This window comes from Eumetopias jubatus, unplaced genomic scaffold (assembly GCF_037043125.1).
Source record: "Eumetopias jubatus isolate StellerSeaLion01/CBP00866 unplaced genomic scaffold, mEumJub1_p1.0 scaffold_15, whole genome shotgun sequence".
Taxonomy (NCBI): Eukaryota; Metazoa; Chordata; class Mammalia; order Carnivora; family Otariidae; genus Eumetopias; species Eumetopias jubatus.
In genome coordinates this window covers 85,125,348-85,137,493 of record NW_028274821.1, presented here as the reverse complement: position 1 = coordinate 85,137,493, position 12,146 = coordinate 85,125,348, and the positions used below count along the sequence as shown (strand labels likewise).

Genomic DNA, 12,146 nt, shown 5'->3' with positions numbered 1-12,146 from the left:
TGGAAACGATTTACAAGCGAAACGCCGGGGGTTGGGCGTCCACTTGGACGACCCAAATTCCTTCGGCAGCAGGACTAGGGAGGATATTTTCAGTTCAGCGGCTGTTGGAAATGGTTTTTTGAAAGGGAGAGTTAAAGATGCTTTCCTGGGTGTGAAATCTCCCTGCGCGGTCCTAAGGCCACTTCAACCTTTGGCGCCTTAAACAGCTGACTCATTCCATAATTAGCGTTTGTGACTATGGCAAGGAACTATGCTGAACCAAATGGGGCCCCTGGCTTCCTGGAGTTTACAGTCTAACTTAGAGAGAGAGAGAGATTAAACAGAAAAACAAATAACTAGGTACATTTGCAAAAAGTGCAAGGAATAAAAGTTCATCAGTGAGAGTATTCTTGGGGAAGTTACTTTTCTCTGGGCTTCAGTGTCACCCATCTGGAATACGGAGCTAATAAGATTTCTGTCACAAGGTTATGGTGGGGAATACATGAGCTAATGAATATAAAGTGCTCAGAGTAGCACAGAGTTGGTCTTCTGTAGAGTGTAATGCTATTCCTAGCTATAAATGAAGTTTAGATACAGGTCCTGAGTTAGACTGCTCATTTGACTTACCTCTGGTCTCCATAACCATAGGTTCCCTGCAGCTTTCCTGAAAATGGAGAGGTGGCTGGCCTATGTCTGTGTTCCAGGAACCCCACAATCATTTGGGAAGATGGAGGTCAGTTGTTGTGTCTTAGGATATAGAAGAAAAAGCTAAGGAAAGACCACAGGAGCTCCTCAAGTATAGAGCTATGGTACCCTAGTGGGAACCAGACAGACATGCTTGGGTTCAAATCCAGGCGCCTGGGTGGCTCAGTCAGTTAAGCAACTGCCTTCGGCTCAGGTCATGATCCTGGAGTCCCGGGATCGAGTCCCGCGTCGGGCTCCCTGCTCGGCGGGGAGTCTGCTTCTCCCTCTGACCCAACCCCCTCTCATGCTCGCTCTCTCTCTCTCAAATAAATAAATAAAATCTTTTTTAAAAAAATCCAGGCTCCAGCACTAACCATGTAACCCTGACATTTGGCAAGTCCATTAACTTCTCTGAGCCTCAGTTTCCTCATCTCTAGAATGGGGATAGTAATACCTTGAATACCAATTCTTGAAATTATAACAGGAATTTATTGACAAAGTGGAATTTGAGGTCTGCAGCTCTCCTCACTGCTCAGATATCCTCTTTCAAACACCTGGAGTCTTTATGAGTTCCCATATTAATGGAAAAATATCCATTGCTGTCTGCCACAGAGGATTTTAGGAGTATTCAGTAATTCTGGGGGCGAGTGACTGGGTTGCTCAGTTGGTTAAACATCTGCCTTCAGCTCAGGTTATGATCCCAGGGTCCAGGGATCCAGCCCTGTGTCGGGCTCCCTGCTAAGTGGGGAGCCTGCTTCTCCCTCTTCTCCCTGCTCATGTTCTCTCTTGCTATCTCTGTCTGTCTCTCTCAAATAAATAAAATCTTAAAAAAAAAAAAGGAGTATGCAGTAATTCTGCTCTCCTTCAGGAAAGAAAATGAAGGCTAGGTTGGCTCTGCTGTATGTCCATGCACATCTAGGTGGAGATCTCTGCTCAGACCTGCAGAATGCTCTGATGGACCCTGTGTCTTTTGGCTAGCTCCATTTCAAGATGCCAAACTGGAGTTGTACATAAGAAAGACTGGAAGAGGTTTGTGGGCAAAATAGTGACGAGTTTTCTTTGTAAGACCTATGCTTTATACTATAAATCACATTTCAGAAATTGCTGGAAGGAACTTTTGAGATCTATTTTATTTTATTTTTTAAAGATTTATTTATTTGAGAGAGCGAGAATGAGAGAAAGAGAGTACATGAGAGGGGGGAGGGTCAGAGGGAGAAGCAGGCTCCTTGCTGAGCAGGGAGCCTGATGTGGGACTCGATCCCGGAACTCCAGGATCATGACCTGAGCCGAAGGCAGTCGCTTAACCAACTGAGCCACCCAGGCGGCCGAGATCTATTTTAAAAAATGGAAATGGTGGCCCAGAGAACTTAAAATGATTAACCTACATAAATGGCAGAACCAGGAGCCTAGATTTCCTCCTTTGCCCAAGGAAGACTAAGAATACATTCCAGTCAGCAAGTTCTGTACAGTTTCCAAAATAAATGACCAATGTGTCTATCACCTCTTCTAAGAGGTCACCCAACACTCTGAAGGATGCTTCCCTTATTTCTCTCTGTTGTGTATATCAAGAGTGAGGTTCACGGAATGAGATGGGGCCACAGAGGGGAGTTTACCAGATGGTTTGGTAATGTGAGGACTGCCACCTGTTTTCGCTGGAAGGGGATAACCATCCACTTTCATTACCTACCTGTTCGTTCACTGACTTATCAGCAAGGGAAGCAATGACGCTGATGACCTCTCCTTTTCAAGCATATTATAATTTGTAAAGAACAGTCATGTCCATCTCCTTACTTGCCTTCCTTCCCAGTTCTGAGAAGGTATCTTGAGTAGGATTAATTCCCAGTTACTGAGGTTCAAAGCTGAAAAGTGAATTGCCAGCTTTCTAAAGAGGACTGTAATACTAATCTTAAAAAGTCAAAAACAATAGCATCTTTTCCTCATTTGGAACTTTTTCTCCAAGAAATTTTGAACATGTCATCCTTATACTTTTTTCCCCTAAAATCTTAAATGTTACCTCTTCAGAAAGGCCTTTCCTGTCCACATAATACTAAGAGCTAACATTCACATTGTACTCACTTTGTACATGATATCGTTTAAGCCCTTTCTATATACTAACTCTATTAAACCTCAGTACAGGCCTCTAAGGTAAGTGTTATTCTTATCATCTGCATACAATATGATGACAGTTGTTATCTCCATATAGAAGCTGAGAAAACTGGAGCACAGAAAGGATAAATAACTTTGCCAAAGTCACACTATGGGTAATAGAGCCTGGACTTGAACTCTGGCCATCTAGTGCTAGAGTTTGCACTTTACCTCTACTGTATTGCCAACCTAACGTAGGGCCTCTTCCACTCCATTTTTCTTATAGTACCCCTCTTTCCCTTTTAAGCACTAATTACACTTTGCAGTTAGGATTTGCTCATTTATATGTATTTTGTTTGTCTCTGTCAGATTGTAAGCTCCATGAGGACAAGGATCATATCTGTCTCATTCACATTGTAAGTGCTATATAACTATTTGTTGAATAAATGAAGAAATGTACGCTTGTGGGCATCATTAATTCTGCAGCAAACTTTTCAAAATTAATTTTAGGGGTGCCTGGCTGGCTCAGTCTATAGAGCACTTGATTCTTGATCTTGGGGTTGTGGGTTCAAGCCCCATGTTGGGTGTAGAGATCACTTAAAACTAAAATCTTCAAACAAAATAAAAAAATTAATTTTGGGGTGCCTGGGTGGCTCAGTCAGTTGGGAGTCTCACTCTTGATTTCTGCTGTGGTCGTGATCTCAGGGTTGTGAGATTGAGATTTTAAAGATTTTATTTATGAGACTTAAAAGATTTTAGAGTAATCTCCACACTCAATATGGTGCTCGAACTCACAACCCAGAGATCACGAGTCGCATGCTCCACTGACTGAGCCAGACAGGCACCCCCCAAAATGCACTTTAGAGCAAGAGGATCCAGGCCAGGGTCACTTGAACAACAAATATTATTAAGCACTTGCTACTATCGGATTATATAAGCCTCCTGACTGGTCTCTCATCTGCAACCATTACCTAATAGTCTCATACAGCAGCCAGAGTGATCCTTTTTAAAATGAGTTACACAAGTTACTCCTCTGCTCAAAACCCTGTGGTAACTCCACATTAGATTAAAAGTAAAGACATTCTTTTCTCTCATCCCTTCTCCTCTTGCTCCAGTCACACTAATCTTGCCATTTCCAAGATTCCATTTAGATATGCTTCCATTTTAGGGCCTCTGTGTCAGCCTCTTCCCTCTGATTGCCCTCAAGCATCTGAATGGCTAACTCCCCTACCTCTGTATTGGTTCTTAGAAAGCATCACACCATCTACCTTACACCGCTGCTTTTTTCCTTCTCTCTAGCACTTATCACTTCCTAACATGCTATACAGTTATTATTTTATGTTCTGCCTCTTCTTCTAGAATGTAGTTACAGATTGAGGATAGGGATCTTTGTCTATTTTGCTTGCTAAATATCCTAAGTGCCTACAACTGTACCTGGCATATAGTTGGTGTTCAATAAATAGCTGTTAAATGAACGACTGTTGAAGTTATACTGACAGGTCCTGTTTTTTTTTTTTTTTGCACTGGGGGTAGAACAAAACACTCCCTGCCCTCATGACACTCACACTGAAGCATATTTAAACCAGGTAGACCCATGTTCTGGTCTCTGCTCCCTTACCTAGTTCCTTTGAGTTACGGGGCAAGTTACTTAACCTCTCTGAACCTTGCTTTCCTATCAACTGTTATAAATATTAAACGGAAAAACAGCATTTATATAGCATTTAGCATAAGAAACCCTTAATCATTGCGTCCCTTCCTTCCCGGGCTGCAAGATTGGTAGTCTGATGTCTCTGCTACAAGCTTAAGCAAGGTTTTCACAGGGACTTGAAAAGGTGCGAACAGGTTAACTACGGCCAGGCTTACTCAATTTATAACTGAAGATGTTCTGGTGAGAGAATGCTTAAAAGGGTCGAAGTGAGAAACCAAGAAATGGCTAGGGTCATCTACTTTGTTTTTTTGCATCGGAAAAGCCTCGCTGGGCCCACAGAAGTGAAAGTCTAAAGGAAGGGAAGGGGAGAAAAAGTGGGGTAACTGGCCACTACTGAAAACTACAAATCCCAGTACTCCCCGCGGCAGAAAACTACGGGTTCCAGCAGGTTTCACTGTCTGGACCAGGGGTGCCTCTAGGGATCCGCAGCCTGAGTTCAGCCGGAGAGAACGTGGGGCGTGCGAAGGCAGCGGGGAGAATCGGGTCAAGTTTTACGCCGCTGCGCAGACGCCTCTCACGGGCCGGACGTGACGTAGGAAGAGTTCCGGCTTCGGCCTCCGCCGCTGCCGCCGCCGCTACTAGAGCCGCCGCCGCTGCCGCCGAAGCCGTCGGGGCTTGTTATTTCTAAAATGGCGCCCCTAGACTTGGACAAGTATGTGGAGATAGCGCGGCTGTGCAAGTACCTACCGGAAAACGACCTGAAGGTGAGCCCGGCCGGGGCGGGAGCGCTGCTTGCGGGGCTCGCCCCTTCCGGCAGTGGGGCGCCCGCCGGCCCGCCCTTCCTCTCTGCGCCGGACCCCCGCCGGCATCCCGTCCGGTCCGGTCCTGGTGGTGGGCCTAACGTGGGGCGAAGCGACCCGGTCCGACCAGGCGTGACGCGGAGAGCGGGGGGTGCTCGAGTCCCCCGAATGCTGTCCCGGTTCCCTCCGTGGGGTCCCGAGGGATGTCGCGGCCTCTGCCCCAGGGTTGCCCCTCCTGGCCTTCGGGCTACCCCAGGGTTCCGAGCCCTGACAGCTTTGCGTGGACGACTCCTCTCCGCTCACCCCGACCCCGGTCTCCCGGAGGCCGGCCGAGCCCCAGCGGACAGTGGCCTCGGGATGGGGTCATCCCCCAGAGGTGGTGACAGGGGCTCTGGGTGGCCGGCGTCTGACAGGAGATGCCGCCAGCTCCCGGAACGCGGCCCCAGTGGGTTTAGGTTTCTGCGGAAGGGCAAGACGGTGGGCCAGAGCGGTCTGGGAGTGATGACAGAGAACGTCTGGTCGTCCCTCTTTCCGTACCCTTGTCTCAATTGCTTGTTGGGAGTGTTGCTTTAGCTCTGTTAATTCAGATATGAACCCATTTTCCAGTACGTTGTTGCGCTAATTTCAGTGGGTAAAGAGTAGTAGGGCCTCAATACAAATGCTTTTATGCCTCTTAAGTTGTTTCCTCATAATCCCTTCTTGACTGAAGATTTCCTTTTCTTGGTTTCCCAGAGGAGATGAGTTGTTCGTTGCTACTGCCTAGTGCAGGTAACAGTAAATGTATGTGTGGGTAAAGAAATGAATGTAAGAGAGAAAGAATGTAAGTTTTTGGTATATTGCTTTTCTGAGTGTTTTCATGCTCAGCGCTTAGGTGTCTGACAGCGCTCAGCGGTTAGTGCTAGTGCCTGTTTTGTTCAGTTAACTTTGATTTGCTGTGTGGTAAGTGGGTAAACTGTTGGTAGTTTTGAATGTTTTTTTTTTCTTCTTTAGTCTGTGGAAGCAATTTATCTGTGTAAATTTCTCTTAAGGAAGCGATTACTGGCTTTTTCTTTTGCTCTGTTCATACAGGAAGTTGATATTTAACATCAGTCAACAAGTATGCAAAATGTTTAAGGTCACACCAGCTCTCATGGATGTAACTTCATTGTACTTACATGTTAATTATATGTGCCATATGATAGGGGAGTCATTGTTGTGGATTTCCCCCTTTTATTTATTTATTTTAAGATTTTATTTATTTATTTATTTGACAGAGACACAGGGAGAGAGGGAACACAAGCAGGGGGAGTGGGAGAGGGAGAAGCAGGCCTCCCGCCAAGCAGGGAGCCCAGTGTGGGGCTCGATTTCAGGATCCAGGGATCATGACCTGAGCTGAAGGCAGACGCCTAACGACTGAGCCACCCAGGCGCCCTGCATTTTCCCCTTTTAAATAGGATACTTTGATTAAAATGAGGACAAAGCCAATACTAGCAATGTAGCTTTTATTTATGTTCATCTGAGTCCCTCAGACATTTTGTGGCTTCCTTCTGTTTAAATGCATTTTTTTAAAGATTTTATTTATTTATTTGAGAGAGAGAGAATGAGATTTAGAGAGCACGAGAGGGAAGAGGGTCAGAGGGAGAAGCAGACTCCCTACTGAGCAGGGAGCCCAATGCGGGACTTGATCCCAAGACTCCAGGATCATGACCTGAGTCGAAGGCAGTCGCTTAACCAGCTGAGCCACCCAGGCGCCCCTGTTTAAATGCTTTTTTAAGGAACTGAGGATACAACCAACATTGGGACCTAATTCATGGAAAACTAACCAGAGATCTTTTGGTAGCATTGTTAATTCCATAGATCAAGTTGATTTTCTCGTATCAGTGATTTGATGTGGAATTTTCTATTTTTTTTAGCATGTGTAAATTTGAGCTTTGTGTTTTTAATGAATAAAATGTTGCTTATTATTACAGTGTGTCTTGATACTAACTTGCGATTGGCTATATGATTTGGAAGATAATCAGTTGGATTTTCTTTAGATCTCTTAGTTTGATAAACATTGGATTTCCTTCCCACCTTAAGGAAATAGAGGTATTAAACCATTTCATGTCCCTTTGCAAACCTATTGGGCTGTACTTAGTGTATATCTGTTTCTTAATAAACTTTTTTTTTCAATCTTCTAGACAACTACCGGGAAAAAATAATTATGAATTTTTCTCTATAAGTGGAGGCTTTTCTTTGTTTTGGAAGTGGTTTTATCGGATGAATTCAGTTGTGCTGTTCATGTCTGGTGTATTTTAAAAGAAATTTAATTTTGTTTCTACTTCTTGGCATGAAATGGAAACTAAAATTAGACAAGCCAAGAAAGTATTCCAGGAGCACCTTTTCTGAGGCTTTAGAGCCAAAATAAAAGATTAGAGGAAGAAAAATCGTTGGAGCCACTTAATGGTCATTATGGAAAAGATTTGTTCTGGTAAAAAAGAAGACAGCAATTCACCTGTGTGTTTAATTTGACTAGAAGTTGGAGGTACTAAATAAAATAATAAGTGCATAGGATGTTCTACATCTAATTATGATTTCTTTATATCTAAATTGGAAGTGGTCAGATCATTAGTACTAGATTGAATCTGCATAACTGTTTTGTAGGAATGAAGATGAAATATATGAAAGTGAGTGGGCCAAAACAAAACGTTTCTTAAAGAGCTCAAGTGGTTCTCATCCACAATAAAGATTTCAGAGAGGGTAATAGGAGATAGAGATTCCATATCTGGCCAAGTGGAAGAATGAATGGTAAAAGGCGGGTGTTTTCAATACTTAAAAATGTCAGAGGAAGGGTTCTATAACTTGGGGATTGTTTGATCTCTTGGACAGTTCTTAAAGGTGACGTGTAGGTAAAGAGATTGCATAAGGAATTGTGCAATTCCATAATAACCACTTTTATGAATTAATAGTTAATGTAATCTTTTTGGAACTCACTTTTATATTTAGTCTGAGCCATCTCTGACTTCTTCACATAAGCCTACTTGCTCAGCAAAGTTATACCTTTACTTGACATGCCTCCATAAAGCTTCAAAAAATTCTCCTTTGCTTTTTTCTGAGATTTAGTGAATAACCTTTTGCACCTCCTCATTCCAGACCCTGATTTTATAGATTCTCATCATATATGGTAGTCTTTATCCTTCCGGACTTGCAATCCGTTAGTCTAGTCACTCATCTTAGTGCTTGTTTCATTGATCGTTCCGTTTACCCAAGTTGTTTGTTTTTTTGTTGTATCTTTTTCAGGTACTGCAAGGAAAACCGAGCACAGTGTGGTAGTTAGGGACATACAAGGGCATTATATAAGGCTGGAAGAGTGTTGTGTTTCCAAGACCCTTTCTGATAATACCTGGCATTTTGTTTGTCTTTTGGGCCACAGAATCACATTCCCCTATGTTTTATGAAAACAGTCTACAACAGTGCCGTCTGGTAGAAATAAAATGCTCAGAAACATGAGCCTTGAATGGTCACATTTAAAAAAAATAGAAAGGAACAGTTGAAATTAATTTTAGTAATATTTTATTTAACCCAATTGCAACATGTAATCAATATAAAATTATTAATGTAATATTTTGCCCTTTTTTGGGTACTCTCTGTGAAATGTGTATATTTTACATTTATGACACATCCCAATTTGTTTTGTTTTTTTTTAAAGATTTTATTTATTTATTTGACAGAGAGAGAGAGAGACAGCGAGAGAGGGAACACAAGCAGGGGGAGCGGGAGAGGGAGAAGCAGGCTTCCCGATGCGGGGCTCGATCCCAGGACCCCGGGATCATGACCTGAGCCGAAGACAGATGCTTAATGTTTAACGACTGAGCCACCCAGGCGCCTCTGTCACCTAGTATTTTTAATACTTACATAGCACAAATAAATCATTTAATAATCTATGAGTTGGCTACTAATATTTGCCCCATTTGATAGATAGGTAACTGAAGCACAGACAGATTATAAGTATCTTTACATGGTTATACAGGTAGTAAGTAAGTGGAGGAGCTGGGATTCAAACTTAGGTAGTCTGGGTCCAGGGTTCACATCTATAACTACCATTTGTGTTTCCTCTATACAATACCCTCCATGTCCCTTTTGAGCTCTGCCTCAGATGCCACTTTCTCCATGCAGGGCTCCTGGATTCCACGGTCAGAATTATTAGCAATGATTAGAATGTACAATAGCTGCTTACAGTTTTCAGAGTACCTTCATGCCCATTCTGTCATTTACACAATCCTTGTGTAAGGCAGAACAAATATCAGAGCAGGACTTGAGGTTTATGTGGGTTTTGCCACAGTGACTCAGTAGAGTATATACCTGCATTTATTTGCTATTAAAAATTCCCACTTTTGGGGCACCTGGGTGGCTCAGTTGGTTAAGCGTCCGACTCTTGATCTCAGCTCAGGTCTTGATCTCAGGGTGATGAGTTCAGGCCCCTGGTTGGGCTCCATGCTGGGCGTGGAGCCTACTTAAAAAAAAATTCCCATTTTTTTCTTTCTATACCGACCTTTGCCCCATAGCACCTTATTGCTCCATTTACCACTCTGTGTTGTATGATGCAAATATGTCTGTCTCTACCATTAGACTACAAGCATCTTGAGGGCCAGGATCATATTTGTTTATTTTTGTGTTCTCCATAGTCTTAGAACAGTCTTGTATGTGATAGACAAACAGTTAAGGTTTGTTGAATCTGATTGTATACTGTTTTACAACAAACATTTCTTCAGATGTCTCCTTTTGTCAAGTACTGTTCCCTGTGGGTGCTAGAGATAGAATCTGATACTTCTTTTTGAGGGGCTCTCAGTATAGTAAAGGAGATAGAGAGGTAAACAAATGATTGTTACATGGTGTGTTAGGTGCTATAATAGAGGGCTGTTCAGGATATTGGGGAACGTATTAAAAGCATCTAACTGGAACTAGAGATGGTTTCACCAAGGAGGAACAATGAGAGGATGAGCAGAGTGTGTTCAGGTAGAGAAAACAGGAAGGAAAGAAATGCACTAGCATAATAAATACCATATGCAATGGTATAGCTTAATCTGAAAGAACATGGCTGGTTCAAGTAGTTTGGTATGGCTGGAGGTGGTGCTGGGAAGGCAGGCAGAGGCCTAATCATGGAAGACGAGGCTGATAAACTTGGAATTTTATCTTTTAGGCAGTACATGGATAGACACTTTGAAATGCTTTTATATTTCAGGGAAAAACAAATCATACCGTGATTTTGGGATGTTGTTTAAAATGTAGCTAACTGGGGCGCCTGGGTGGCTCAGTGGGTTAAGCGTCTGCCTTCAGCTCCGGTCGTGATCTCAGGGTCCTGGGATCAGACCCCATGTTGGGCTCCCTGCTTGGCGGGGAGTCTGCTTCTCCCTCTCCCTCTGCCCCTTCCTCCACTTGTTCCCTTGCTCTCTCTCTCTCTCTCAAATAAATAAATAAAATCTTTAAAAAAAATAAGATGTAGCTAACTGAAAAGAAAAGTAGATTCAAAGAAAACTATTACAGGGATACACTGTTGTATGTGGTAGGAATATGACAAAAATCATAAAGATGGTATCTGAATAGAGTTTTGGTAACACTGCCATAGACAGAAGAGTGTTCTTGAGAAATTTTTAAGGAGGACTGTGACAGTAGGTTTTAGAAATATGATTCTGGCAGCATTTGTGGACCATGGTTTGGAATGGGCAAAAATGTCATAGAAGCAGTAGGCCAGGTGACATGAGAATTTAAAGTAAGGCAGTGACAAGTGATTGTGGTGTTTAAAAGGAGATGGGGACTCCTGGTTGGCTCAGTTAGAAAAGCATGCGACTGGATCTCTGGGTCATGAGTTCAAGGCCCGTGCTGGGTGTACAGATTACTAAAAAAATAAACATATAAAAGGAGTTGAAGAAGGTGTACTAGGACCTGTTGACAGGTTAGGTCTAGGTTATGAGGAAGAGAGAAGAATTCATTGTAATCTCAGGTTCTGGCATAGATTACTTAGTAAATACTGTAACTAGCTTAAAGTCGGGCGCCTGGGTGGCTCAGATGGTTAAGCGTCTGCCTTCGGCTCAGGTCATGATCCTGGAGTCCTGGGATCGAGTCCCTCATCGGGTTCCCTGCTCCTTGGGAGCCTGCTTCTCCCTCTGCCTTTCTCTCTCTGCCTCTCTCTCTCTCTCTCTCTCTCTGTCTTTCATGAATAAATAAATAAAATCTTTAAAGAAAAAAGAATACAAAGGAGTTTGGTTTGGGCTGTCCTGAGTCTGAGATGCTGCCAAGTCAAGATATTGAGGTAGAGATGTCCAGATATCTGTTGGATTCACAGGCTGGTAACAGATATTTACTGATTGTCAAATGTGCTCCAGACATAAATAGCTCTAATAGTAGTAAACTCAGAAGAAAGGTCTATACCATTGATTCTCAACTGGGGGTGATTTTGCCCCTGAGAAGATATTTGGCAGTGTCTGGAGACTTTTTTTTTTTTTTAAGATTTTATTTATTTATTCGACAGAGAGAGACACAGTGAGAGAGGGAACACAAGCAGGGGGGTGGGAGAGGGAGAAGCAGGCTTCCCGCCGAGCGGGGAGCCTGATGCGGGACTCGATCCCAGGACTCTGGGACCACGACCCGAGCCGAAGGCAGACGCCCAACGACTGAGCCACCCAGGCGCCCTCTGGAGACATTTTTGATTGTCACAGTTAGGGAGTTGCTATGGGTATATAGTGGGTATAGAGGCCAGATACGGTGCTAAACATCCTGTAACGCATAGGACAGCAGCCCCCCAAAAGAAAGAATTATCGGTAGTGCCATGGCTAAGAAACTCTGGTTTAGACTGAAGATATGGATATTTCCTTCTGGATTTTAAGGGTGTGAATATTATTATTTTGGATTCCAGCTCCTCATTCCCAGTGATTTGTATTATAGTAGAAATGCTATACAAAGGCTATGTAAAAAATAATTTTAGATATATTTTT

At 43.1% G+C, this 12,146-nt stretch overlaps 1 protein-coding gene across 1 annotated transcript in view; it reads left to right on the top strand.

Moving 5' to 3' along the window:
* The first annotated feature begins 4,914 nt into the window (after nucleotides 1-4,914).
* Nucleotides 4,915-12,146, top strand: part of PPP6C (protein phosphatase 6 catalytic subunit) — a 40,154-nt gene continuing 32,922 nt past the window's right edge. The window contains exon 1 of the mRNA XM_028107771.2: nucleotides 4,915-5,160. Within this exon, the coding sequence (XP_027963572.1) occupies nucleotides 5,086-5,160 (75 nt within the window). The 5' untranslated portion in view covers nucleotides 4,915-5,085. The remainder of the gene's footprint in view (nucleotides 5,161-12,146) is intronic.